Raw genomic sequence first — 24,887 nt, forward strand, 5'->3', positions numbered from 1 at the left:
TTGACTGGATGCCGGCACCGGGAAAGAAGGCAACACAGAGTGAGGACAGCAAGATATCATCATCCATGGATAAGGAGTCAGTTTTCCCCTTTCTCTCTCCGCCAGTGCTGCAACTCTGTCACCAACCATCTATATTCATTCTTGCTCACCTAGAGCCGAAAGCGTGGTTCAAACAGATCCTTCCTCATTTTCTTGTACAGTTCAAGACTTGGCCCGATCTCAATCCTATAGTATGATGCTTCCTTTCAACTGATCTTCAGTGATTTGGTTGCCTTGGGTTATCAAAACGAGAAGGAAAGGAAGTAACCTAACACCACGTCATACGTAAGTACCCTTGTCCAACTTTCGAGTCATATATTAACCCTTCTTATCACCTTCAGTTTCTAAAAGATCACTCGCACCTAATCGCTAAAATGAGCAGCGAGGACCAGAGCAAGACGGTGACGCCGTCGTTGAATACGCACGATGGCAACAATGATAGCGAAGACAGGCCATCTGAAGCAGCTCAAGGCTCGGATCCCTCCACTCTCGAAGCGCAAAGGACTACAACTTCCCAATCCAGTATCCATACAGCTCATACAGCCTTTAGCAAGCATGAGAAGCGGTTCATTGTTGTCATGGTGACCTTGGCTTCCTTCTTTTCTCCATTGTCCGGCCAGATTTACTTCCCCGTCATGCCGACTCTGGTGCGTAACTACCACCTGACGACGGCTCTCATCAACCTTACCATTACCACGTACTTGATCTTGCAAGGGCTCGCGCCGAGCTTTATGGGGACCTTTGCCGATACAGGGGGTCGTCGCCCGGCGTACATTATAGCCTTTGCTATCTACACGGCAGCCAATATCGGCCTGTCGGTACAGAACAGCTATGCAGCGCTGCTCGTACTCCGCTGCATACAGAGCGCCGGGAGCAGCGGCACGGTATCCTTCGGATATGGTGTTATCGCGGACATTGCAACTCCAGCCGAAAGAGGAACGTATATTGGCCCTATGGCAGCTGGTGTCATGGTAGCGCCTGCTGTGGGCCCCGTCATTGGGGGTATTCTGGCCAAATTTCTTGGTTGGCGGAGCGTGTTCTGGTTTCTTGTGATTATTAGTGGAGGATATTTGGTTGTCTACATCATCGCGATGCCCGAGACTGCTCGCAAGATCGTGGGTAACGGCAGTGTCCCGCCAAGGGAATGGTGGAGGATGTCTGCCTTTCAATGGTTTATTGAACGGCGCTGGATCAAAAAGATGTCGCCAGAAGAACGCAAAGATCATGAAGAGCGACAGGCGATCTTGGAGAAGGAACACCAGAAGACGAAGCTTTTCTTTCCCAATCCGTTAAAGTCCTTTGTGATTTTGCTTGAGAAGGACGCCCTAATCATAATCTCTTATGTCGGACTGGTCATGTTTGCCAACATTGCCTTGCTCACGAGTACGCCGAATCTATTCGGCAAGCTTTACAACTTCAACGACCTCCAAATCGGTCTCTGCTTTCTGTATGTCATCGTTGTTAACAATGAACCAAAAAATATCATACCAAGCTAATACTTTTTACCAGCCCCCTCGGTGTCAGTGCCATCATCGCAGCCGTCCTTAACGGTAAAGTAATCGATTACAACTACCGTCGAGTAGCTCGCAAGCTGGGATTTCCCGTGGACCTTAAAAAAGGCGACGATATAAGCACATTCCCCATCGAAAAGACTCGTCTACAGACTGTCTTCCCTGTGATGACACTAGGCGTTCTCGCTTTCATCCCATACGGTTGGGTCTTGCAACAACATTCCCCGCTAGTAGCACCGCTCATTTTACAATTCATCATTGGTTTCTGTTTCGTCGCGTCTCTCAATACACTCAACACCATGCTGGTGGACCTCTTCCCTGACCGAGCCGCCACTGCAGCTGCGGCATGTAATCTGGTCCGGTGTTGGCTCGGAGCCGTTGGCGCCGCAGTCATCGACCAAATGCTCGAAGGGATGGGATGGGGGTGGTGCTTTACCTTTTTAGGGTTGGTTATGGGAGTTGGTCTTGGGCTACTTTGGCTGGAACATTTATATGGAATGAAATGGAGAGAGCAGAGACGGGTTAAGATGGAGCAGAAACAAGCGCAGAAGGAAGCACAAAAAAAGGAAACGGATGAAAGCAAAAAGGAAAGTGACAAGGATAAAGAAAAAGATGAAAACAAGGACAGTTCGAATGGAACAGGGTCTGAGACTTGAGACTTGAGATGGACCCACTGCTTGGTCTGGCTGACTTTTGCTTCTAATACTCTACTTGCCTGCTTATTGGGTATTAATGTAGAAAATAGGAAAATAATCTTGCTTGAAAATAGTAATATTTCATGATTGTCGCTTATATTGGCGGACAGAGAAATTGCATCTATCCACTATTTTGACAATACTCGAACCATTGAAACTACTAGGTATACCGTAGAATCCAAGTTGATTATTCTTTAGCGTTTACCCAGGAACTTGATGTTACTCTAATAACTAAAGTTTTTTGCTTAGTAAATTAATCCTAACCCTATTGTAGGGCTCGACCAAGCCACCATCTTCACCATATCAATTTAACAAAAGGAATATTCTGATTTGCTAACAAGGAACTGTACATGATTGAACCTAACGCGACACGAGGTTTAAAAAAAGGAAATGAAAAGAACCCATCCCTGCCCAGAGACATTACCGCTGCAATGGCCGATATCTTCGAATTTAGAAAAAAATTTGTTTTTCTTTTTGTAAAACCATATGCAATAAGGTATTTTACATGCCAGGAGAGATCAACTTGCCTTCAGCCCGGCTGTTAGGGTGCCAGCCACCGGCGTAGGGACCCTGGCCGATCTCCTTCGAGTACTCCTGGATTCTTGCCTCGAGTTCAGGTCGGAAGTGTCTGATGAGACCCTGGATGGGCCAGGCGAAGGCCTCACCCAGAGCGCAGATTGTGTGTCCCTCCACTTGCTTGGTCAGCTCCTGGAGCATGTCGATTTCACGCTGGCGAGCCTGGCCTGTCTCAAGACGCTGCATCATCTGCATGGTCCACTTGCTTCCCTCACGGCAGGGAGTGCACTGACCGCAACTCTCGTGCTTGTAGAAGCTCGAGAGACGCGAGATGGCACGGACAATGTCGGTGGACTTGTCCATGACAATAACGGCGGCGGTACCCAAACCGGTTTGGTTGTCCTTCAGACCGTCAAAGTCCATGATCTGGTCATCACAAACGCTCTTGGGGATGACGGGGGTGGAAGATCCACCGGGGATCACGGCAAGAAGGTTTTCCCAACCGCCCCGCACACCACCACAGTGACGGTCAATCAGCTCACGCAGAGGGATGGACATCTCCTCCTCGACGGTGCAGGGGTTGTTAACGTGACCAGAGATACAGAACAGCTTGGTTCCGACGTTACGCTCACGACCAAATGACGAGAACCAGCTGGGTCCACGGCGCATGATAGTGGGAGTGACGGCAACGGTCTCGACGTTGGTGACGGTGGAAGGGCATCCGAAAAGACCAACGGCAGCGGGGAATGGAGGCTTGAGACGAGGCTTTCCGGCCTTACCCTCGATGGACTCGATGAGCGAGGTCTCTTCACCACAGATATAAGCACCCATTCCACGGTGGATGTAAACATCGAAGTCGTAACCGGTGCCACAGGCGTTCTTGCCGATCAGACCGGCCTGGTAGGCCTCGTTAATGGCGTTCTGGAGGATGGTAGCTTCGTGGTAGAATTCGCCACGGATGTAGATGTAGGCAGCGTTGGCGTTCATCGCACGACCCACAACCAAACAACCCTCAATGAGTTTCTGGGGGTCTTTCCGCATAATCTCACGGTCCTTGCATGTTCCAGGCTCACCCTCATCGGCGTTGACAACAAGATAACGGGGTCGAGAGTCCTTGTCCCAGTCTTTGAAATTCATGAAGGACTAAAAAAAGACGATATGTGTTAGAAGATTGGGTCCGGGAAGGTTACCAACGAAATGGCCTTCCAACTTACGTATTTCAATCCCGATGGGAAACCGGCACCACCACGACCACGAAGACCCGAAGCCTTGATTTCCGAAATGAGCTGAAAATTTGAAAGAAACCATTAGCATTGACTTCGTTATTTCAGTTGCTTCGAGTGTATGTATTAACGGTGTGACTTCGGAATAAAGGATAAGCGTACCCAGTCGTGGCCCTTCAGAACGATGTCCTTGGTTCTGTGCCAATCACCATACTTCATCGCAGACTTGAGGTCGGCTCCATGGTGTCCGTACAAGTTCGTAAATATCCGGTCCTGGTCCTGCAGACCGCCATAATGCCGTACGGGGGGAGCGTTCTCCTGGACGGTCGCGAAGGAGCGGGCAGCCTGCCCCTGTGCTCGGAGAGAGCGGGAAGAGACCTTGGCGAGGGAGGAAGGACTGGGAGCCGCCGCTCGAGATATCATGGTGATCTGTGACCCAATTGCTGCTTGGGGAAGCGAAGAGGAGCGAAGAGAGGGGGGAGTGGTGATGGGTTGGAGATCACCGTCGTTGAGCTTCACGTCGCGGCAATTCCTGCGCTTGCTGAATATCCGCATTTCGCTGCCCGCTGATTGGCTTGTGCGCGTCACGTGCGCAGGATTAGTCAGGGTCATCCGCTTTCCGCATTAAGAATTCAAACGCTCTGAATGGCTTATTTTGTTTATTCTCATTTAAGTCAATTGCATGATGTTTTTACTCTTTAGGGGCCTATTGCCCTTATTGCTGTTGAGGTTCCTGTGGAATATACAGATAAGACACCGTGGACAGCATCACTGAGCCCTGACCAGGACCACCCGCTGCCAACAGTTTCAGCGGGTCATCGGGCACTTGCACCGTTTCCTGCTCCATAACCATCCACGCCCATCTCAGCCAGTTCGGAGCAAGCCACCAGCTGTCTTCTTTCCACTCTCCCGTGTACTGAGCGATATTGGAGAAAACGGACTGATTCCGTGTCTTCATATCCTCGAGAACCTCGTCAAACTCACTAACCATATGCTCGTCATCTTCGTCTTCCAGCATCCAGGCCACATCATCAGGGGGCGTAGGATTGTTCTCAAGAATGAGATTAACCCATTTGACAAGACGAGCGGGAAGCTGGGGGTTTTCAGGAGAGGATTTGGAGTTCTGGTAAACCGCTGTCACGAAGCATAAGAATATCGGAAAGGCAAATGGCGATGAGCCCGGGCTTCCTCTCAGTACCGGCATGGCTCTGCTGGATTGAGTAGAAATGCCTTGGTGGCATGACTTGAAATTTTCTTGCATGTCGCCAGGGAGAATGCCAAACAGGTCATTCAGATCAAATAGCTCTCCATCGTTCACAAGAAGTGATTTGCGTTCAAGGATCCTCACCTGAATGCGGGATATGATCTCTCCCGGGAACTTGCCTGCAGGTACCCGAGCCATGTGAGAAGCGAGGAGGCTCTTGGTTTCGTCCCAGCTTCCACCAAAGCCATGTTGCCGCGCACGAGTAAGAGTCCATGCAGCAACAACCAGAGCTGTCTCCGACAACATAATTTGGCTATCACGGTAGACCTTTGCGTGTGTTTGTTTCAGATTTTGCGGGTGCTGCAAGTCTTGCCCGGAAGATTTCAATTTCACAATGTGTGTAATAAGCTCAATAATGATCTGGCTGAGAGCAGCGAGGATGGTGCGCGAGTTTCCATAAAGATCCGGGATTCGGATTCCTGATTCAGAAATCTCCAATGTCTCCAATTCTCTATCATTTGCGGCCAAAACAGCAACGCCGTTGAAAAGCGCAGGAGAGAATATCGCGTTTTCCATGGATGTGTCTGGAGTAAGAAGGGGATAAAAGACGTTGAATACGTAATAATGATCATCTGCATCCTTGGCCAGTTCCGGATACATTTGTCGCTGCGCAGCTTTGGCTTGGTAGAGCGGACTACCCGGCGGTGCTCGCAGGTTGACAATGCGGTAGTCACATGGATTCTTTGGAAGACAGAAGCCATAGTTTACCATCACTGATGCTGTCAGTTGCTACTTTAAACCAGTATGGAGAGGTGAATGCTCACGCTGTTCATTGTTTCGGGGTCCGTAGTTATTCGCAATTTCATGACCCGCCGTGACAGTCTCCAACACAACAAAGTCAACGCTATCCTCACCAGCTCGCCATTCGACCTTTGCAAGCGGTCGATGATTCAAGACATCGATGAATGGAAGGAGAACCGAGACGCTGTCTTCAGGCAAATCGGCATCGCCAATGACTCCGGACAGAACCTTTGAAGAAAAGGCGCGTGAAACAAAGATAGTCGATGCCCAGAGGTACAAATCCCTGCGGAAAGAAATCTTTGTCAACAATCATTAAGGGAGTCAGTCCATCATTAAATTACTGACCATGTATACTTCTCGGCATCTTCAACCCCGGCTTTGCGGAGCTCTTCAATGCCATTTTCGTATTTATCTTTGAATAGCTTCATCTTCTGCTCCCGAGCCGGCAACAAGCTCGTCCCATTAAGCCACTCCAGATCCTCTCCCTCATAGTACAAAGGAGTCGTCAAAGAACCAGGCTGCGGAAGGGTTCGAATATACGGAAACCAGAATCCCTCCGAACCCCGCAGATACTGTCCCATGAGAAAAAACACAGATGTCTCCTCGGACCCCACGGCGTCCATGAATACACGCGGGAAGTGAAGCCCATGAGCAGAGAAAGTGGCCGGCTTGGACGCATCGTCAGTTGGGAGATGATGATCGATGGCGTTGAAATAGGACATGGTGGCAGGCAGAGGGGTTTTGATGATGTGCGTGTCCCTGGTTACTTCACTCTTCCAGTCCTTTCGGACTTGGAGATGAACGCCTCGCGCTTCATCTTTAGCAATCTGGACGCTTTCATGGAGATGGCCGCCATTCTGGGCCATCCATTCCAGAAGTGAAGTATATGCTTCAAGAGAGCTATCGGCGGTCCTATTTGATCGTGTTAGATTTCTGGTATTTTATGAAGACAAATAATATGAACCAGAGGAAAAAATTGAAGCAGGAGATGGGTCGATCAATCTTATATTGTGCTGAGATAGAAAATGAACATAGAATAAACAAACCCCATCGCTGTATGCAACCTCAATACATGATTCATTCCAATAAAGCCTTTCATACATTTCAATAGCGAAATATCAAAGGACCGGGCGCATCCACCAAAAGTTGAAGCAACTCGACTCACCTGGATGAATCCATCGTGGTATCGACAGCCTATTGGCTTGAAATCAATTCTTCAAAGGCTCTCCTGCCTGGAGCCCAATCAGAAAGAGAAGAATGAAGTTATATACAATCTGAAAATTCCCTGCGTGGTGCAGAAAGTGATGACGATGAGGATACAGAGTGAAGACGGAGACGAGCAGATCCATCCCACCAAATGCGGCGTCCCACTTTTTTTTCTTCGCCTTTTGACTTGTGAGGATAGTATTCGACCACACAATAATTGTTGCAACGAGCTTACGAGTTTAGAACACAGACATTGTCTAGGTTCTGTTCAATGTGCGATACGAATAAAACAAAATCATTGCATCTGACGCAACTATCGTACAAGTCCTCGATTGGCCAGAGCCAGTCTTGGAGCAGTTAACATCCCACGATAAAAAACAACACAACAAATGGCTAACACAAACGCCTTGAGATCGTCAAATTCCATCATGCAAATGGCCAAACAGAACCAGATTCACTGCCCCCTAGAGTCACCCATGTAGTATCTTTCAGGTCGTGAGATTTCGCCGTTGTGATATCGCAAGTGTTCCTCCAAATCCAATCCAAATAAACCAAAGAGACAAGGAAAGAAATATATACACCTCATACGCATTGGCTGTGTATGTAGTCATGAGAGAGCATTTCGTTCCAAGCAACTAAAGCACCATCAATCATTAAAGCGAAGCATCAATCCGAACACAATAAACAGTAAAATGTTTCATGAGTAGCGTATTAATGGTTTGAGGATGTCGAGTTCTTCCTTCCTGGTACCAGTATCTCGACAAGTCCGTCATCTTCGCCATCACTGCTGTCATTCTCGTCATCTCCGAAAGGAGAGGCCCCAACTCGAGATCTTCGGAAGCTTTTATACCTATCCGCTCCGAGATTTGGGTATCCCAACGATTCGTTCATGATAGCCTCATCTTCTTCATCCGAGTCCATCATGCCAGACCCAGAGGTCGGCCCAACCATCTCCCCCATCTCATCATCGTCGTCGTCAACATTAAGTGGAACATGCACCTGGCGCGTCCGCTTCCCTTCTCCATCATCATCCGAGGAATTATCCGAGAAAGAATCAGGAGGGCTAAATCCCGAATCCGGAAAAGTGGGCGATGAGAAAGGTTCATCCTTGCCTCCCGGTACGAAGTCGGTAGATGGGAAGGCAGCACTAGAGGGCGATTGCCCAGCATCATCGTCCAAGCCCGCAATCACAAACGGGTTGCTAGGCCACTGTGAATCTGTGCTTCCATCATTTGTTTCCTTCTTCTCTTCCCCTTCCTTATCCGCATTATCGGCCGCCTGCTGTTTTTGAAGGGCAAGTCGTGCAGCCAGCTGACGCCGTGCCCGAGATGGACCAAGACTCAAAGGAGCGGGAGGGGGCGGGAGGATAGGAATTGGCTGGCTTGTGGAATTGGTAGAAGCCTGGATGGAGTATATCGTCAGCATTGGCACGGGGTAGTTCAATATATGGCCGGTTATAAAGCAAGGCACAATCCACCAGCTTGATCTGAAGCAAGGAGAAGATCCGGGATACTGAAGGGAAGAAAATGCGAAAATTGAGAGGAAAATGGAGAAGGGAAAAAAAAAAAAAAAACAATAGGGTTGAAAACATGAAGTGTATTTCGTAACTTGCACTATCCAGAAAGGCCAATCTTTTCGTGTATTTGATTGCCACAACTGGATATAATGCAGACACAAGACAGGAGTTTGTATATCAATGCCTAGGTTGGTGAAGACCGAAGGGCTACTCATTTCACTAGCAGAAAAGGCGTCGGCCCAAGAAAGATGCAACATGATTTCGGGGAGCTGTAGGAGGTTTTGGGTGACTTTATACATGATTGAGAAGGCGCTGCAAGTCAAACGCTCAAATGTGGATGGCCCTCTATGGCCCCCACCGCTCCCCATCCATCATGCGCCAGTCCGTCCTCAGCCATTCAACCAGGTAATGAAAATGAACATGGAAAAGGAATAGTGAAACAAGCTCAGATGCAGGCTGTCATGAATCGCGCATGTCAACGTCAGTGAAAAAAGCATCACCCACATTCTCGGAGCCGCCTTCTGCGGACTGTTCAGCTGCGTTTCTTTCATCTTGATCTTCCATCTCCTCATCTTCGTCGTCATCGCTCGAGCTCGCGAAACCACTCAAGAGAGAGCTACCGCCGCCGAGGCCGAAAGCTCCGCCAGAAACACTTCCCTGGGTCATCATATCGAAGCCCTGGAAGTTCGATGCCCCAGATCCACCATTCAGACCGGCATCGGCAAGGGCTGAAGAGCCCTGACCCGAGTTCAGCATGGTCTGACGGTGACCAATGGCCATGTCAGGCCGCACACCACCCAGGATAGCGTTGTCACGCTCTCTGGTCTCAGAAAGTGTGTGCTCAACATACTCAATCCACACCGGGTCCAGCACACTTTCCATCACTGTCGGCGAAAGAAGTTCTGGTGGGTGACGTTCACTGAACTTGACAACCTCCTCTGCAATAAGAGTCAGGTGTCCCATGTAGCCGAGTCGGATCTGCTTGGCTCGCTGGGTCTCATCACTTCGCTTTTGGCCTTCAATAACTTCTTGCGTAATTCGTCCAGTCTCAAAAACGTCAACGGCCAATGATCGGTTGTACCCACGTTCCATAGGTCCGTTGAATACTTGCTGGACGACATCGTAGACAACGTTGTGAAGGAAGTTGTTCCACGGGAAACGGAAAAAGAAACCCTAAAATACGTTAAGAACCAGCGTTGTAGAAAAGCGTTGTATTTCAACAAGGCACTTACCAAAATCGTAGGCACGACCCGATTTCTTACAAACATGATTTTGAGATAGTCACCGACTACAGGCTTGCCATTGGTATCAAATTGAATAAATGGGTCGTTGTACTGCTCCAGGGTCTCATCATCGGGTTCGTTAGTAGCTGTTTCTGGGGCAGAGCCTTCCACGGCTGGCTCAGAACTTAAAGGATCGGACTGCTGTTTGGCAGCGAAGAGAGGAGCCGGGACATCTTCAGGGTGTGAAGATACTGAGGCAGAACCAAGTTGCTGGTCCGCTTGTGTAGATGTTGTGGATGCGCTAGCGTCCTCCTTCGTAGATTCTTGGTTCCCGGAGGCATCCTTCGAGTCTTGTTTTTCGCCTTCAATCTTTATTTCACCAATTTGATCAGTGAGACCTGACGCGGTAGGCGACAAAGGATCAGAAGGACCCGTGGGTGTCTCGGAAGATGTCTCATTCCGCTCACTCTCGGGCTTCGATTCTTCGCTTGTGGCTTTCTCGGTTGACGCTTTGGAGTTCTCCGGGGCTGAAGTGTCTGGCTCTGTTTTCGAATCTTGGCTGCCAGTTTGCTTCTCTTTGTCAACGAGAACAGTTGACGAGCTGACATCCTCAAAACCATCGTCTTCACTCGCGTTTGTGACTTCAAGAACCTTGGAGTCTTCGGGGGAACCGGATCCAAGAACAGACCCGGTAACGAAATCCGCAGTGGAATCATTGCAATCCACACCAGATGTCTCTTCCCGATGCGAATTGAAAGCCCCCTCTCGAATCAACTTCTCACGCTCGGCATCTCGCTGTCGAGTGTATTCATCGCTTCCGGGCTCATTCAACAGACCCATATTACTGCAATGTAACAATTCGGCCATCAACTCGCAAGTCTTGAATCTATCAAAGCCCAACGGTTCGATCTTAGCTCCCCATGCCGAATTGAGCTGACCCCGCTCCACACTTTTTACTTTTCCACCATCGTTAACCGTGTGCTTCGAGCTTTGGATCAATGCCATGAAGTCCGGTATGTGTTTGGCGAAAAGTCGGAGTAGCGAGCCGAGGTAGATGGGATCGTATGTGGTCGGCATTGAATCAGGCCCACCCAGATTCTCCGGGTCGTAATCGGAGTTATTCTTGCGGATAACCTCAATGACGATGCCCACTCCGACGGTCAATGGGTTTCCACCTTGCAGCATGGCCTTTATCAGAGCCTCTACGCACTGCGCAGAGACCAATTGGCGAGTCAGGCTGTTGGGGCCAATACAAGATTGGTCGTTCTGGGTTGCATTTGCGGAGATAGTGATGATGGCTTTGAGGAAATCACCTGCCGAAGTTTGAACAGAGGCAGGTCGGTCTGGCGATAGGAAAGAGAGAAGGGTAGGTATGAGACCTTGGTCTTTCAGCCACTAGAATTTTGTTAGCTTGCGATCAAATATGCGACTTTGAAACCGCGTTCATGTACTTACATCCACAATCCCTTGGCCACCCTCGGCCTTCTCCAAACTGATAATCTTCAGCAGAAGGTCCATGACCATAGGATTATCGACATGCTGCAGAATTGCTGGAATGATGTCATCTAGAGATTTGAAAAATGCCAGCATATCCTCCGTCTTTTTGTCAAACAATGTTTCGTTGACTCTTGTAAAATAGCTGGCCTGGAGAGAATCAAGGGGCTGTGGTCTCCTCACAAACCCCCAGAAGTCTCGCAGATAACCAGGATTGAGCATGATAGATTCCAATATCGACCATGTTTCGGACGATAGAATTTCACATGCAACATAGGCATGTTTCAGGCGGGTTTTTTCGATTCTCTCCAAATCCTCTGGTTCCAACATATCTTTTAGCGGATCACCCTTCGCCTCCTCGGAATCATTTTTGTCCTGGGCGGCATTGCTATCATTTCCTTCGTCCTCGTCGTCATCGTTCATCAAGCTAGATGCGATCACATATTCCATAAGCCGTTTCAAGACATTATCATCTCGTAAATATTCTATGAGCTTCGTATTATGTTGTTTGAGCTCCTGGATGAGCTCCGAATCGTCCAAAAGCTCTTCAAGGGTGACATCGGGCTTGTCGAGTAGGGTATCGATGGAGGAGATACTTGCGTATCCCCCAAAACGCCAGAACATGATGGATTATATAGCTGGGAGAAAAAATTCATGGAAAATAATAAAAGGGAAGGTATCACAAGCACTTTTCGGGGTCTTTTGGTCTCCGAGATGTCGTAACGGAGCAGACTATATGGTACAAGGCCGCAGGAGAAAGGAGATTTCAGAACCTCGTGTAATAGGAAATATGGATTGGTCGTAGCGTCCAAGAGAAAAGGGTTCGTTCGTTATAATCAAGTCGTACCAAGGAGAATGGTGATAATAAGCAGACAAATACGATCAGAGGCTCAGAGCGGCCAAGCGCTGTGGATAAAAAGACAATGGATTAGCAATCATATTCCGAGGCTGAAGCGCAATTATGACGATGAAGGTAAACCCCGCGATGTTCAACAACCCACACAGAACGTACTCTCAATCCAAGCTAGAGGGGATAGAGCGAAAAGTGGGATGAGATACAGATCAGGCAAGATCAGGGGTGTGTGTGATTGCAACAAGCAATGGAGATACCCTCCCTACCTTCGAAACCTTAAGGGAGTGACGATGGAAAGGAAGACGGTGCCAGACTCCTCTCCCTCCTTGTTGGGGGAAATCACCGAACAGATCGACGAGTGCAGGAAGCCCTCTCTTGAGGCACAGGAATGCTAGCTGCACAGGCGATAGCAGTAGTCCGTCAGGGGGGAAGTCCGTCAAGTCAAGAAGTAAGAACGATGACGGCTGTCGTTCAGGGAATCGAGTTGACGTGCTGCGCTGGCGGCTGCGTCTGGATCGGCCGGCAACTTTGATCCCTGGGAGATGATGAACAGCTGGGCGGAAACGCCCAACAAGACCGACAAGCGGCGGCGGGGAAATTCGACACAGATAGGCGAGGGGGGAAGAACGGGAGTAAGACGCGACCGTTTCGGTGAGAAGTTCCTCTTTTTTCAGATCCTAGTACCTGCTGGATTAGACAATCACTAGGGAGTTGCCTAAGAAATAGTAATTACTGTAATTGTTTTATATTTTGAGCAATTCTCTTGACGGGCTTTTGCTTGTTCGAGGCAACTTGCGAGCGTCGCGAGAATTGCACGAGACTCTTGTTGGAGTTGCTGGAGGTGCTTTTGCAGGTTCTGTCATTGTATTACCGAGAGCAAGTATCGAATACCAATCTTACCACGCCTACTGGTGCGGAATGTCGTATTAGATCTCCCCGCTTACAGGTATTGTTGGTATTTCTATTACCCCAGCGTACGGGGGATATTCGATGCATCACCCAATAAGCAAGTAATCTACCATCGTCACACGTGGAATTTACATGTCTAGTTACTATCAGGTGATGATAGCAAGAAGTTTCTAGACAATGAATGAGATCTGATTATCATTGGGGATAATAATAGTAGTGCCCATTAGGCATCGTTCTTAGTATGACTTGCTTGGGCGATCACGTGTCTGATATTGACGTCGCCTCCAATTATCCCCAGTTTGATAAGACCGACCAGCTCTTCTTTTAGCTTCATTATTAGGTGGTCATTATTTCGAAAATAATAATCAGAATCTAGTTTACTTATAATTTCTTAGTTAAAATAATAACCTAGTCACTTGGAAAATAGTTTGGCACTGTTTAGTCCCGCCTCTTAGCCTCCAAGACCGTGGCCACCCGACAAGGCCCCCAACTCTACCTACAGCTCCGTTCTTGATTCAACCTCGCAGCTCCTTTCGAAGTTCCATCCTAATCAAAAAGATGAATCGACTATTCGGTACAAAGAATGCGGCTCCAAAGCCAACCCTTGACGGTGCCATCTCAAATGTATGTGTTTATTATGACCCCTCTCCCTCATGAAACCCCCCATGGTTTAACTCCGAATGTTTGGCAAAACAGGTAGACAACCGCATCTCAAGCATCGACGTCAAGCTCGCTGCCCTGAATTCGGAACTCTCCACATATCAAACCAAAATCGCCAAGATGCGCGACGGACCAGGCAAGAATGCCCTTCGACAGAAGGCCCTCAAGGTGCTACAGCGTCGGAAGCAATACGAGTCGCAGCGGGATCAGCTATCGCAGCAATCGTGGAATATGGAGCAGGCTGGGATGATGCAGGATAATCTCAAGAATACGATGACGACAGTCGATGCGATGAAAACGACCACGAAGACCTTGAAGAAGCAGTATGGCAAAATCGATGTGGATCAGATCGAACGCATGCAGGACGAGATGGCAGATCTGATGGACATGGGTAATGAGATTCAGGAAAGCATCTCCCGCTCCTACGATGTCCCTGAGGATGTGGATGAGGCGGAACTGGATGCCGAACTTGAGGCACTAGGAGAGGAATCAATGTTCGAGAGCTCGATGGGTGAGAGCGCAATGCCGAGCTTCTTGCAGGACGAGGTGGCGCCGCCTCAGTTCATCGATGAGCCTCCGGAACAAGGCAAGGTCAAGGAGCCTGCTGGTGGCTTGGGCTAGTTATACATGAAGCTATGATGATATTCTGAGTTACGAAAGCAATGGAGTTTGGGAAGTCTAGTGTTCTATATTCTCTATCGACTATGGAGTTCTATCTATCCGTTTGTCTGGTCTGATTGTCAGACATTGTGTTGTCAGGCTGTTGTTTAGTTGGGCTTCAAAGCGTTTACTAGGTATCCATGTAGTTCGATCATTTAAAGCCACGTCGGGGTCTCGTCCTTTTCTTCTTCCTTGAGGCTGTGTTTCTTTCGCATACTCAAGAAGCCTTGCCAAGTCCAATCAGAACAAGCAAGGCCACATTCATGACTGCTATGATGAGCCATACCAGGACAGCGATGATTGAAACAAAAATATTGTTTCTCATCTTAACTTCCTCGACTTGGGGATTCTCATCGTTGTCGTTGACATTGTTCGTTTTGACGGTCATGTACTTATTCAAGCATGTGAACCAGATCAAGGGTGCAGAAACGAATGGTAGTATGACACTTAATACCACTTGACTGGCGTTTAGAGTCTTGTTTAGCCCACCTTTGCCAACGGCCCCAGCAATAATTATGCTTGGGATTATACTAATAGATCGGGTGACAAGTCTCCTGATCCAGGGCCTGACGCTCCAGTTCAACATGCCCTCACTGACCATTTGTCCTGCCATGGTACATACGATACCAGCGGAGATACCGGAGAGCAGCAATGCCAAGGCAAAAACCAATCCTGCAGCTGGGGCAATTGAGCTAGACAAGAGGTTGTAAATACCCCAGAGATCTGCATCATCGGCTCCGGCGGTTCCATACAAAGAGGCACCAGCGACAATGAGAATGGCACTGTTCACAAAGAGGGCGAAGGTAAAGAGGGAAAGCGTCAGTTCAATGATGGAGTACTTCATGCAGTCTCGAATGGCGTAGATCGATGGTCGATATTCCACCTCTCCGCCATTGCTTCCTAGTGGAACAGATGCATCCACGTAGCCCTGTGTCACGTCGAATTCTTTCAGGCGTGACTGCACAACACCACTTCCGAGGAACATGGAGTGGGGCATTACAGTGGCTCCGAGGATTCCACAGCTCTGGTACAAACTATCAAAGGGTCATGTCAGTAAATGCATTCAAACAGCAGAAGGCTCATCACAAACCCTTCAGATTGCACTACGGCGGAAGATGGTAAATAGCCTTTGAACACGGCCCCGATGGACTGTTCTTTAATGAGGGATAGTTGAATGCAAAAGCAAACCACAACTCCCAGCACCAAGGCCATGACAAAGTATTCAAACAACCGTAGCCCCCACATGGCGCCATTCGGCCTGTAGAAAATGAGGAGAAATAGAACATCGGCGAGCGTAATTGCGCATCCCGCGACCAGAGGAATGTTCAGAAGAAGATTGAGAGCAATTGCTGAGCCGATAACCTACGTAATCCCTCGTTTTAGTGCCTTGAAAAGCAAATTATTCTATGGAAAGAGAGTCATACCTCTGCAATATCGGTTGCAATAATGGCAGCCTCCGAAAATATGTAGAGTATAATCACGACCCATTTAGGCAGGTGTTCTCTGCAATTCTCCGCCAGATTCAGTCCGGTTACGGTACCAAGTTTAACGCATAAGGACTGCAGAAAAATGGCGAAGAGATTGGAAACGAGAACTATGAAGAGCAAAGCGTATCGAAATTCGGCACCGGCAGCGACGTCGGTAGAGTAGTTTCCCGGGTCAATATACGCCACAGCGATCAGAAAACCGGGGCCCACGAAGCGACCGAATTTGGCGATGCTCTGAGCTAGAGAAAGAAGACGAGATCTAACTAGATCTTTGAAGGGACGGCGAGGTGATCCGCTGTCCGTCTCGGGTTGTTCATACCCAGAGGCGGCAGTGATCACCCCGCCGGGGGTCTTCTTCTCGTTCTCAATGTCGCCTTCATCCTGCCCATGTATTTGAGATTGTACATCCATTGTCCCATCCCCCACTGTTCCCGCTATTCCTGAGGCATGCTTCCTGTGTACTTTGGAGTTGGCAATCCCGTTGAAATCATTTCGAGTAGTAAGATCTGCATTCAACGCTGACGGATTCTGATTCCAGCCGGGGTGTTCGAGCGTGTCATCTGTTCGAGAAGGACAGTTCATGGTTGCCGATTCGACTGAAGACGATTGTGTGCTGGATTGGGCAATCGCGGGGTTATTTTACGAACAAGTTGGCATGCAGTGACCGGTTTTAAACGCAGCGTCGGGTTGCTTGAAACCGAATATCGTGTCGAAGTACCCTGCGGGGAGTAACGCCCGAAACTGCCCGACCGAAATCGGTATTCTGCGGGAGAATGCTGCAGATTATCTAGCACGTGGTAAAAGATAATAGTGAAGTCACAATGAGCATATGAGTCTGATCGAACAATCCCGAAGGTGAACAATAAACAAGGAGGTCAAATAGGGAGGGAATGATACGACGCTGCGGAGAATGAGCGGCCAAGCGTCGGTGCTGCCATGGGGTCGCAAACGGCAGGATGAATCACCCACCCCATACATCTTCATCATCATCCGCTCATCCATGATGAAAGGATAACCAAAGACAAGATCCCATGGAAAGGAGGAAAAGGGAAGATTGAAAGATACTGTAGGAAGAAAGAAAGAAAAGAGAAAATAAAACCAAGAAAGCAGGCTCGCTTGGCTATTGACTTGATGGTCCTTGGCGTTCGGCTGCGGCGGAGGGTTTTGTGAGACTCCTTGCGGTTGCACTGGATGATCGCTGGAGTAACTGGCGATTATTGCTGTGGCTTTCATGTAGGTGGGAATTATTGATGGCGAGGGAAATAATTCATGATGCATCAAGATATTTAAAAATGACAAATGGGTCGACTGGATCTACAGTAGTAAGTAACAATGCATTGTGATGGTGCTTGGGGCAATCCTCGATCTATCCACTATCGTCTCTATGTATGTCATACAGAACAATCATCTCGATGCGGAAAATAATGTAGTTGAACAAAGGAGGTCAGAGAATAATAATAATAATAATAATATATAGAGAGGAGACAATCCTCATTTCATCTGATCTGGATAGGATGAAAAGAGGGGAAACACCATCACATCAAGGCATCCCAGGCCAGAAACGGAGATGCAGCCAACCTCAATTCTCGTCACACACACACTCGACCTATCGATAAGACCCGGAAACTGATCATCCAACGGCCATCTTCATCATCGCCCATGCAATCAATCAATCAGCGATCATCCGGACTTGAGTCAACCTGCGCCAACGCAGCAGAGCCCGCTCGTTGCCCCCAGCAACCTCGTTGCCCGCACCGTGTTTACTCCCTCTGCTGCCTCTTGCGATCGACTCGAGTTGTTTCGTGACGGCGTTGGTGGATTATTGGATGATGCAGATTACGCTGGTTGATTCAGGCTTGCTGAAAGTCTTCAAATTCCCCAGTCTGCCCTCTTGTCGTTCTTGTTTCTCTCTTCGGGTGTCCTTTGGTTCTCTGATTGACTTCTTTCCCCCGGCCATCTTCATTCTGCATAGTTGATCGTTCAATGTCTTGTCTTCTCTCTGGCTGCGCATTGCTTTTTTTCTGCGTTTCTTGAATTCACTCTTGTCTTTTGTTTCTTGTGTTTTCGCCTCGATATTTTGAAATCTTTTTTCTCTCACCTTATCCCCCCTCCTGTTGCTAACATCGCTGCTGCCGTGGAGAAGCTCACCGTAAGTGGCCTGTGCCTATCCGTGCCTTCAATCACCCCTTTGCTCTTTTGTTTCATATCGCAATGTCTGATCATCGATGCTAACTTGTATTCAGTTTCTGGTCAAAGGCGATAAGATATGGCTAGTATGCAGGCCCCGAACATCTTCGACGATGCTTCCCGTGTTCCTCCTAAACCCTCCGTTCTCCGAGCCATCCTGTCCTCCAAAGCTCATAAGAGGAACTCCTCTGCCGACGATGCCATTTCTCCCAAGATTTTGCACAGAAGCAAACCTTCCGACGCTTCGTCGAGAACCCCGGTAGAAGAATACTACTCTTCTCCATACCAGCATCCTCTGGCAGAGAGGGCCCCGAACCGCGACGCAGCCGACGGTCCTCCCTCTCCTCAAAAGCAGTCCAACAAACAGTCAAAGCAAGGACTGCACAAGAAGACGAAAAGCGCCGTGTCCTTGAAATCGTTGAAGAGCTACATGGAACGGAAGGACTCGAAATCAGAAGAGTCTCTCGATGATGACTCCGCCGAATGGAGACCTAAAAAGGCTAAATCCGCCAACAGCCTGAGTGCGATTCTGAAGCGGTCGCAACGGGGACGGAAAGGAGGAGAGTCAAAGGAGATGCGGGACAAGGAGAACCGAAGTCCCAGTGACCTGGCCGACCATATGCCGTGCTCGCCCATCTGGACTCAATACGCAACCCGTCCCTTCCAGGAGCAAACTGGGGGGCTGCACATTCCAGATGCACGCAGGACCTTGCAAGACGAGGTCTCACTCTACACCCCCACAGCTTACAGTCCGGCCCAGCAACGGAACTTCTATGACTTCCACCAACCTTCTCTCTCTAAACGCCCAGGTGCAAAGCCCCGTCCTAAATCGGAAATCGTTACTGGAAACCGTAAAATGAAGGATATCCTCGCGCCTAGGCAGCGTGTCCCATCCGATCAAGACTCGCCCGCTGAACCGCCACAAAGCCCGTCCAAGGGGCAGAGCAGAGTTCGAAGGATGTCGAGGCCGAGATCCCGCTCGGAGGTTGAGCAAAACCCAGAGCCGCCCACACCCAAGAGGGCATCTCGCGTGCAGGCTGCGATATCAGCATTCAACGCGAAAGAACAGGAAGCGGACCTGCAGAAGCGCCTGAATTCGAAGGACCTAGAAAGCGAATTCGAAAAACTTCTGGTCAGTTAATGCCCTTGATTCATTGGGGACTCAAAACTAACTGTCATCTATAGGATGCGAGAAACATTCCCCACAATATGAGGGACAAGATGAGATCACTAGATACCAATATCAAGGCAGATTTCATCCAAAAGGACCGAACGGAAAACAGTACACCTCACAGCGCCAATGCGAGCGTCTCTACAAACGACAGTACAGGTCGCCGCGGTCGCCGGAAAGAACAGAAAGAAGACAAACAGACCCACGATGGGAAGGAGGCCCGATCACGGTCGAGAAGCCGCGGGTTCTCCTTTTCCAAGGGCAGTTCGTCACCTACGAAAAAGCAGCGACCAGAGAGCGGGACCTTCTATCGGCGTCCGAAGTCTGCTGATCTGTCGCAACCCGTAGGCCTCTCAAAGGTCATGACGCCTTCAACTTCTATGACTTCCCTAGCTGCTACCGCTTGTCTTGATACAGCTGCCGACCCCTCTGACTTTGTCCACTATCTCAGGGAGATCCAGAAGCCGGAGATGATGGAAGTTGGAAAGCTCCATAAACTCCGCATTCTCTTACGAAATGAGACTGTCAGCTGGGTTGATACTTTCATTGCTGATGGCGGTATGGACGAGATAGTGCAACTTCTTTACAGGATCATGAAGGTAGAGTGGCGGTATGTATTCCTGGCGCCTCTCCAAACAATTGCCATATTCTGACAAATATAACAGGGAGGAGCATGAAGACACCCTGTTGCATGAAACACTGCTCTGTCTTAAAGCCCTTTGCACCACTTCAATTGCACTAAAACATCTCACAGCCATCGAAGCGGAACTTTTCCCAGCTTTGCTGAAGATGCTTTTTGACGAGGAGAAAAAAGGACCGAGCGAGTTTACCACCCGTGGTATAATCATCAACCTACTGTTCACACAGCTCACCACAGCGCCTTCGACAGAAGTGGCAGCTAGTCGTGCCACGCGTATTCTGTCGTACCTCAGGGATCCCTCTCCCCCAGAAGAGAACCAGCCTCTGAACTTTATTGCCAATATCTATCAATCACGGCCGTATCGTGTCTGGTGTAAGGAAGTTACCAATGTCACCAAAGAAGTGTTTTGGATCTTTCTACATCACTTCAACGTGATACCTATCGCGAAATCGGACGATGCTTTTACTGAGGTTCCCGTCGAGAGACGAAGCTTCAGAAACCGACATTTCCCTGTTCCGCGGCCTCCAGTCCCTGCTGCTCCATATGTTGGCGGAGTGGAATGGGATGCCACCAATTACCTAGCTGCTCATCTGGATCTCCTTAACGGCCTCATCGCCAGTTTACCATCCAGCGAGGAGCGAAACAAACTACGCACAGAATTCCGGGCTTCCGGATTCGAAAAGGTCATGGGTGGCAGTCTGCGCACATGCAAAGAGAAGTTCTACTCCTCCGTGCATGACTGTCTAAGAACATGGGTTGCGGCTGCCGTTGAAGACGGATGGCCATACACCTTTGTCCGTGAAGGACCGCCTCGACCTGAGCCTGGATCCCCAACCAAGTCACCTATCAAAGCCGCTGGAGGTAGTCCCAAAAAGGGACTTATTGACGAAAGACCTCCCAAGCTAGAACTTGCAATTGATGTACCCAATCGAGTCTCACCACCGAAAGGGGATGACGCTGGCAGTTGGCTTTGAAAGGTCAGACACATTTGGTAGGGGGCAAAGGGCTTCTTTTTTCACGAATTTCCTTTCTTTCTCTTGCCCCTTGAGTTTTTTGTCTCTTTTATTCTTTTCTGCCCATTTTCCCTATCCGCGATAATCATGCGGTCATGAATCGGCGTTACATCTCCTTTTACTCCCCCGTTTCGTTATTTCCATATCATCTTCCCTTTTGGAGTCTCGGGATATTGGATGGCGTTGATTATCTTTTTTTTTTTTTTTTTTTTTGGGTGTTCTCGGTGCATCATTTACCTATCGCCTGGATAAAGGCCACGGAGAAACGATTTAATGAAGCAACGGGGCCAAAAACCATGACGTTGTTCGAATTGCGTGTTGGACGAAATTTCTTGCCTCCTTTCTTGTTGCCTTTTATTCGCTTGTGTCTTTATCTTCTTGGACAGGTGTCTTGCAACTCAGGTTATTCTATTCCGTATCAAGATGACAGATGAGTATAAATTATCCCCTTCGATCAATGACGCTGCCGATCAAGACAAGTTTTTTACACGTGACCGGCTCACTGTAGGATTTCATTTCGTCTAATCTATGGTACAGTGTATGTAGTGTGTTGGGCGCTGGATGTAACATATTGGTGATTCCTTGTGTTTCGCACTGTTCTGGCAGTCGTTGACTATCCATGTCTTTCTGGCTTATTGTGCCTGGGCCCCGTTATCAGATCTCCTCATTGGGGCTGGCGGCGGGGGAGTCGAGAATGTTGTCTTGACACCAGAGAAGAAGGTTCTTCGAATCTAAGACAGGGATTAGAGCCATCTCCATAGAGGGGAAGAAGAAGTCTGAGAGAGATACTCACCTCGTCAAAAGGACTTCCCCTCTCATCCCATTCCATAAAAAGAACAGCGTATACCACGATGACTAGAAAATAGCAAGAACCGTTAGTTGCATTTTCTTTTAAGCAACACCAACCTCGCCTTGTAGCCATTAAAGCACCAAAAATAATAACAACGAAACTTACATCCAATCACCCCCCATTGCACCAACTTGGTCGCCTTAGTCCACTTGGGTCTGGCGAACTTCAGCGCCGCACGTCGACGGTATTTGCGCTCGAGTCGGAATTGGTGTTTAGGGGACAACTTGGTCATGTCTGGAGGCCATTGACGTTTCGGTTTATAGGGACTGTAGTATTCGAGCGGTTCGCCGTCGGGGGATAGCTCTGGGGGCGCATCTTGGGTTGTGGTTTTGGTGGTGTTGAGGCGGAAGGGGGAAGAGGCGGTTTGAGGGGTGTGGGAGAATGATCGGTGGGGAATCGAAGATGAGGCGATCTGGATAATTGTTGTTAGATGATGCTCAAGTAAAAGGGAAGTCATCGGTGTGAAGGACAGTAAGTACATTTTGGGAGACTTGGAGTCTGCTGTGGTTAATCCATGATGCGACAGGACCAGGGCGGGATTGACAAAGTCGATTTGGTGATGCAGCGGCTGTTGCCAGTCTGCGCACGAAAGTATTCAAACTCATGAGGAGTTAAGATGATTCGAAAGTGGTGTTTGTTTTTATGAAGCGTGAAACATTGCGGGTGTGGATGATTGGAGATCTTTTTTTCGTTGCGGAATGCGGAGAAGAAAAGAGTTGAGGTTTAGGATGTTCCGCCCGCCGAGATCAAGTCGGCGCTATTGGGGTTTTGTTCACATTTCTATGTTGTTTCTCTGGAGGATTTATATCTTAGACAAATAGCTGTTGAGATGTTTGGTTGATTTCAATTAAGTCTAGATTGTTTGTTAACTACTGGAAGTGATGGTATGTATGTACTATGTAGAAAGTAGGTACCAGGCTGACTCCGTTTGATATATATTGTGCTGTAACATAGATCAGCCTCTTTCCCAACATTCACAAATACTAGAAAGAATAGGTAGTATTCTTATTGAACTCGATACAGAGTACCTCATACAGATGAAGTTATTCGATATTATTAATCTTATGGAGTAGATCATACTCATTGTTAGATCCGACAGTACCGACAAGCATAATCACAAGGCACAATTTATCCTGACGTCAAACTCGCAGCCATCCCCCTGTGCCCAGAACCTGGATTCATCCCAGACCAATCAAGCTCATCTGCTGATCGTGATGCCCTTTCAGATGCCAAATCTTCACATGAAATGCTGCGTTTCGGCGGTGATCCCGTGACTGGCCGCTCCCGGAACAACAGTTGCACCGCCCAACCTCGGCATTTTCACAGGCTGTCGGCGCGCCATACAAAAAGGCAACACCACCGAGTCTCTCATCTCCAGCTTACTCCACGTTGTCCGAGGTTATAAAGGAGGCTTCCCGTGGGATCTGATTGCTTTATATTCAATACCCCTTCCTCTGTTTGATTCTGTATCTTCAAACCCCTTTCTTTTAATACAGTATATAAGTCTTTATATTGACGTCATGTCTTCCGGTGAGTGAGACACCTCGTGACTGCGGCCAGATTCAGCATCGTCAGCCAAATTCCATCTTAGAATCAGCACTGATAGTTGCTTTACAGCCCAGCAGCGTCTCTCCCAAGTCTCCTCCCACTTCGGCCCTGGTGGCAAGAAGGGAGCCTCTGCAATCACCGAGAAGCACCCCGATGATATTGTCGTGACATGTGCTCTCCGCACAGCCCTCACCAAGGGCGGCAAGGGTGGCTTCAAGGACACCGCTGCTGCTGATTTGCTGGCCGGTGTCTTCAAGGGTGTTATCGACCGCAGCAAGATTGACCCCTTAGCTGTCCAGGATATTGCCGTTGGTTCTGTCCTTCCTCCCGGCGGTGGTGCTACCGAGTTCCGTGCTGCCTCTCTTCTCGCTGGTTTCTCCGAGGGTACTGCCGTCAAGGCCCTGAACAGACAGTGCTCGAGTGGTCTCCAGGCAATCGTTGACATTGCCAATGCTATCAAGTCCGGCATGATCGATGTCGGTATCGGTGCCGGTGTTGAGAGCATGTCCTCTCAGTATGGGTATGTTGCATGAATCCATTCATATTGAACTTTGAAACACCAATGCTAACGAGATTCGCTTACTAGACCCGGTGCTGTGACTGAATTCTCCGAGCTCCTCGAAAGCCACCCCGAGTCTGCCAACTGCAAGGTTCCTATGGGTGTTCTCTCCGAGCAGATGGCCAAGGACCGCAACGTCACCCGTGCTGCCCAAGACGCATTCGCTGCTGCTTCATACCAGAAGGCCGCCAAGGCCCAGGATGCAGGTCTTTTCAAAGAGGAGATTCTTCCCCTGGAGGTCAAGTGGACTGACCCCAAGTCCGGTGAGGAGAAGACCATCACTGTCAAGGAGGACGATGGTATCCGTCGAGGCATCACCGCCGAGTCCCTCGGCAAGATTCGCCCCGCTTTTGCCAAGGACGGCTCCATCCACGCCGGTAATGCTTCCCAGATTTCCGACGGCGCTGCCGCCGTTCTGTTGATGAAGCGCTCCACTGCTGAGCGCCTGGGCCAGAAGATCCTTGGCAAGTACGTCTCCGCCAGTGTGGTGGGTGTCAAGCCGTTGCTCATGGGTGTTGGCCCCTGGAAGGCCATCCCAGTCGCCCTTGAGAAGGCTGGAATCACCAAGGATGACGTGGACATTTACGAAATCAACGAGGCTTTCGCTTCCCAGTGCGTGTGGTGTGTCAATGAACTCGGTATCCCCCAGGAGAAGATCAACCCCAAGGGTGGTGCCATTGCCTTTGGACACCCTCTTGGCTGCACTGGATCTCGCCAGATCAGTACCCTCTTGACAGAGCTGAAGCGCACCAACAAGAAAATTGGTGTCTCTAGCATGTGCGTGGGTACTGGTATGGGAATGGCTGCCGTCTGGGTTGCCGAATAAATGGAAAGGGAAAAGTGACACGGTTCCATTTTGGTTATTTTTGTTATTGTTTTCCAGCGTTTCTATTTTTCGGATTCTATCCAGTGTATTGAATAC

General features: G+C 48.9%; 9 protein-coding genes across 9 annotated transcripts; 4 read left to right on the top strand and 5 right to left on the bottom strand.

The window, feature by feature from the left end:
• Positions 1–15: 15 nt before the first annotated feature.
• ASPWEDRAFT_34061 (putative MFS transporter) lies at positions 16–1,830 on the top strand (the record flags this gene model as incomplete). Its single annotated transcript, XM_040833919.1, has 2 exons — positions 16–324; positions 381–1,830. A coding segment is annotated over exon 2 (1,073 nt), but the record flags the coding sequence as incomplete, so codon positions are not given.
• Positions 1,831–2,746: 916 nt separating this feature from the next.
• ASPWEDRAFT_101914 (NADH-quinone oxidoreductase subunit NuoF) lies at positions 2,747–4,407 on the bottom strand (the record flags this gene model as incomplete). The annotated part of the gene is made up of 3 exons (XM_040827431.1): positions 2,747–3,904; positions 3,976–4,047; positions 4,147–4,407. 3 exons carry the CDS (start codon positions 4,405–4,407, stop codon positions 2,747–2,749), a joined length of 1,491 nt encoding a protein of 496 aa, XP_040694305.1.
• A 225-nt stretch (positions 4,408–4,632) lies between these two features.
• Positions 4,633–7,227, bottom strand: ASPWEDRAFT_34063 (SET domain protein). The gene is made up of 4 exons (XM_040833920.1): positions 7,155–7,227; positions 6,335–6,901; positions 6,013–6,272; positions 4,633–5,961 (listed from the first exon to the last, which is right to left on the bottom strand). Exons 1-4 carry the CDS (start codon positions 7,166–7,168, stop codon positions 4,700–4,702), a joined length of 2,103 nt encoding a protein of 700 aa, XP_040694306.1. The 5' UTR covers positions 7,169–7,227; the 3' UTR covers positions 4,633–4,699.
• Positions 7,228–7,906: 679 nt separating this feature from the next.
• Positions 7,907–12,052, bottom strand: ASPWEDRAFT_47426 (uncharacterized protein; the record flags this gene model as incomplete). Its single annotated transcript, XM_040836963.1, has 4 exons — positions 7,907–8,596; positions 9,216–9,884; positions 9,944–11,329; positions 11,390–12,052. 4 exons carry the CDS (start codon positions 12,050–12,052, stop codon positions 7,907–7,909), a joined length of 3,408 nt encoding a protein of 1,135 aa, XP_040694307.1.
• Positions 12,053–13,748: 1,696 nt separating this feature from the next.
• On the top strand, positions 13,749–14,471 carry ASPWEDRAFT_99794 (putative SNF7 family protein (Cta1); the record flags this gene model as incomplete). Its single annotated transcript, XM_040839690.1, has 2 exons — positions 13,749–13,814; positions 13,887–14,471. 2 exons carry the CDS (start codon positions 13,749–13,751, stop codon positions 14,469–14,471), a joined length of 651 nt encoding a protein of 216 aa, XP_040694308.1.
• Positions 14,472–14,727: 256 nt separating this feature from the next.
• Positions 14,728–16,579, bottom strand: ASPWEDRAFT_100992 (NRAMP family metal ion transporter; the record flags this gene model as incomplete). The annotated part of the gene is made up of 3 exons (XM_040827346.1): positions 14,728–15,544; positions 15,601–15,872; positions 15,935–16,579. 3 exons carry the CDS (start codon positions 16,577–16,579, stop codon positions 14,728–14,730), a joined length of 1,734 nt encoding a protein of 577 aa, XP_040694309.1.
• Positions 16,580–18,263: 1,684 nt separating this feature from the next.
• ASPWEDRAFT_22800 (uncharacterized protein) lies at positions 18,264–20,969 on the top strand (the record flags this gene model as incomplete). Its single annotated transcript, XM_040832386.1, has 3 exons — positions 18,264–19,316; positions 19,370–19,965; positions 20,021–20,969. 3 exons carry the CDS (start codon positions 18,264–18,266, stop codon positions 20,967–20,969), a joined length of 2,598 nt encoding a protein of 865 aa, XP_040694310.1.
• Positions 20,970–21,200: 231 nt separating this feature from the next.
• On the bottom strand, positions 21,201–22,574 carry ASPWEDRAFT_34067 (uncharacterized protein). Its single transcript, XM_040833921.1, has 4 exons — positions 22,338–22,574; positions 21,964–22,270; positions 21,802–21,863; positions 21,201–21,739 (listed from the first exon to the last, which is right to left on the bottom strand). The coding sequence occupies exons 1-4, from the start codon at positions 22,461–22,463 to the stop codon at positions 21,641–21,643; spliced, it is 594 nt and encodes a 197-aa protein (XP_040694311.1). The 5' UTR covers positions 22,464–22,574; the 3' UTR covers positions 21,201–21,640.
• An 804-nt stretch (positions 22,575–23,378) lies between these two features.
• ASPWEDRAFT_22802 (3-ketoacyl-coA thiolase peroxisomal A precursor) lies at positions 23,379–24,791 on the top strand (the record flags this gene model as incomplete). The annotated part of the gene is made up of 3 exons (XM_040832387.1): positions 23,379–23,388; positions 23,476–23,926; positions 23,993–24,791. 3 exons carry the CDS (start codon positions 23,379–23,381, stop codon positions 24,789–24,791), a joined length of 1,260 nt encoding a protein of 419 aa, XP_040694312.1.
• Between the last annotated feature and the right edge of the window lie 96 nt (positions 24,792–24,887).

The sequence above is a fragment of the Aspergillus wentii genome (assembly GCF_001890725.1).
Source record: "Aspergillus wentii DTO 134E9 unplaced genomic scaffold ASPWEscaffold_1, whole genome shotgun sequence".
NCBI lineage: Eukaryota > Fungi > Ascomycota > Eurotiomycetes > Eurotiales > Aspergillaceae > Aspergillus > Aspergillus wentii.

Excerpts from the sequence above, each read along its gene's own strand:
- ASPWEDRAFT_34063 (XM_040833920.1), bottom strand. Across the intron at positions 6,273-6,334 it reads GATGCCGAGAAGTATACATG|GGATTTGTACCTCTGGGCAT; the intron begins GTCAGTAATTTA and ends TTCTTTCCGCAG. Across the intron at positions 5,962-6,012 it reads ACCCCGAAACAATGAACAGC|TGATGGTAAACTATGGCTTC; the intron begins GTGAGCATTCAC and ends TGACAGCATCAG.
- ASPWEDRAFT_34067 (XM_040833921.1), bottom strand. The coding sequence starts at position 22,463 with ATGAGTTTGAATACTTTCGTGCGCAGACTGGCAACAGCCGCTGCATCA. Across the intron at positions 22,271-22,337 it reads GACTCCAAGTCTCCCAAAAT|ATCGCCTCATCTTCGATTCC; the intron begins GTACTTACTGTC and ends ACAATTATCCAG. Across the intron at positions 21,864-21,963 it reads GCAATGGGGGGTGATTGGAT|TCATCGTGGTATACGCTGTT; the intron begins GTAAGTTTCGTT and ends GCTATTTTCTAG.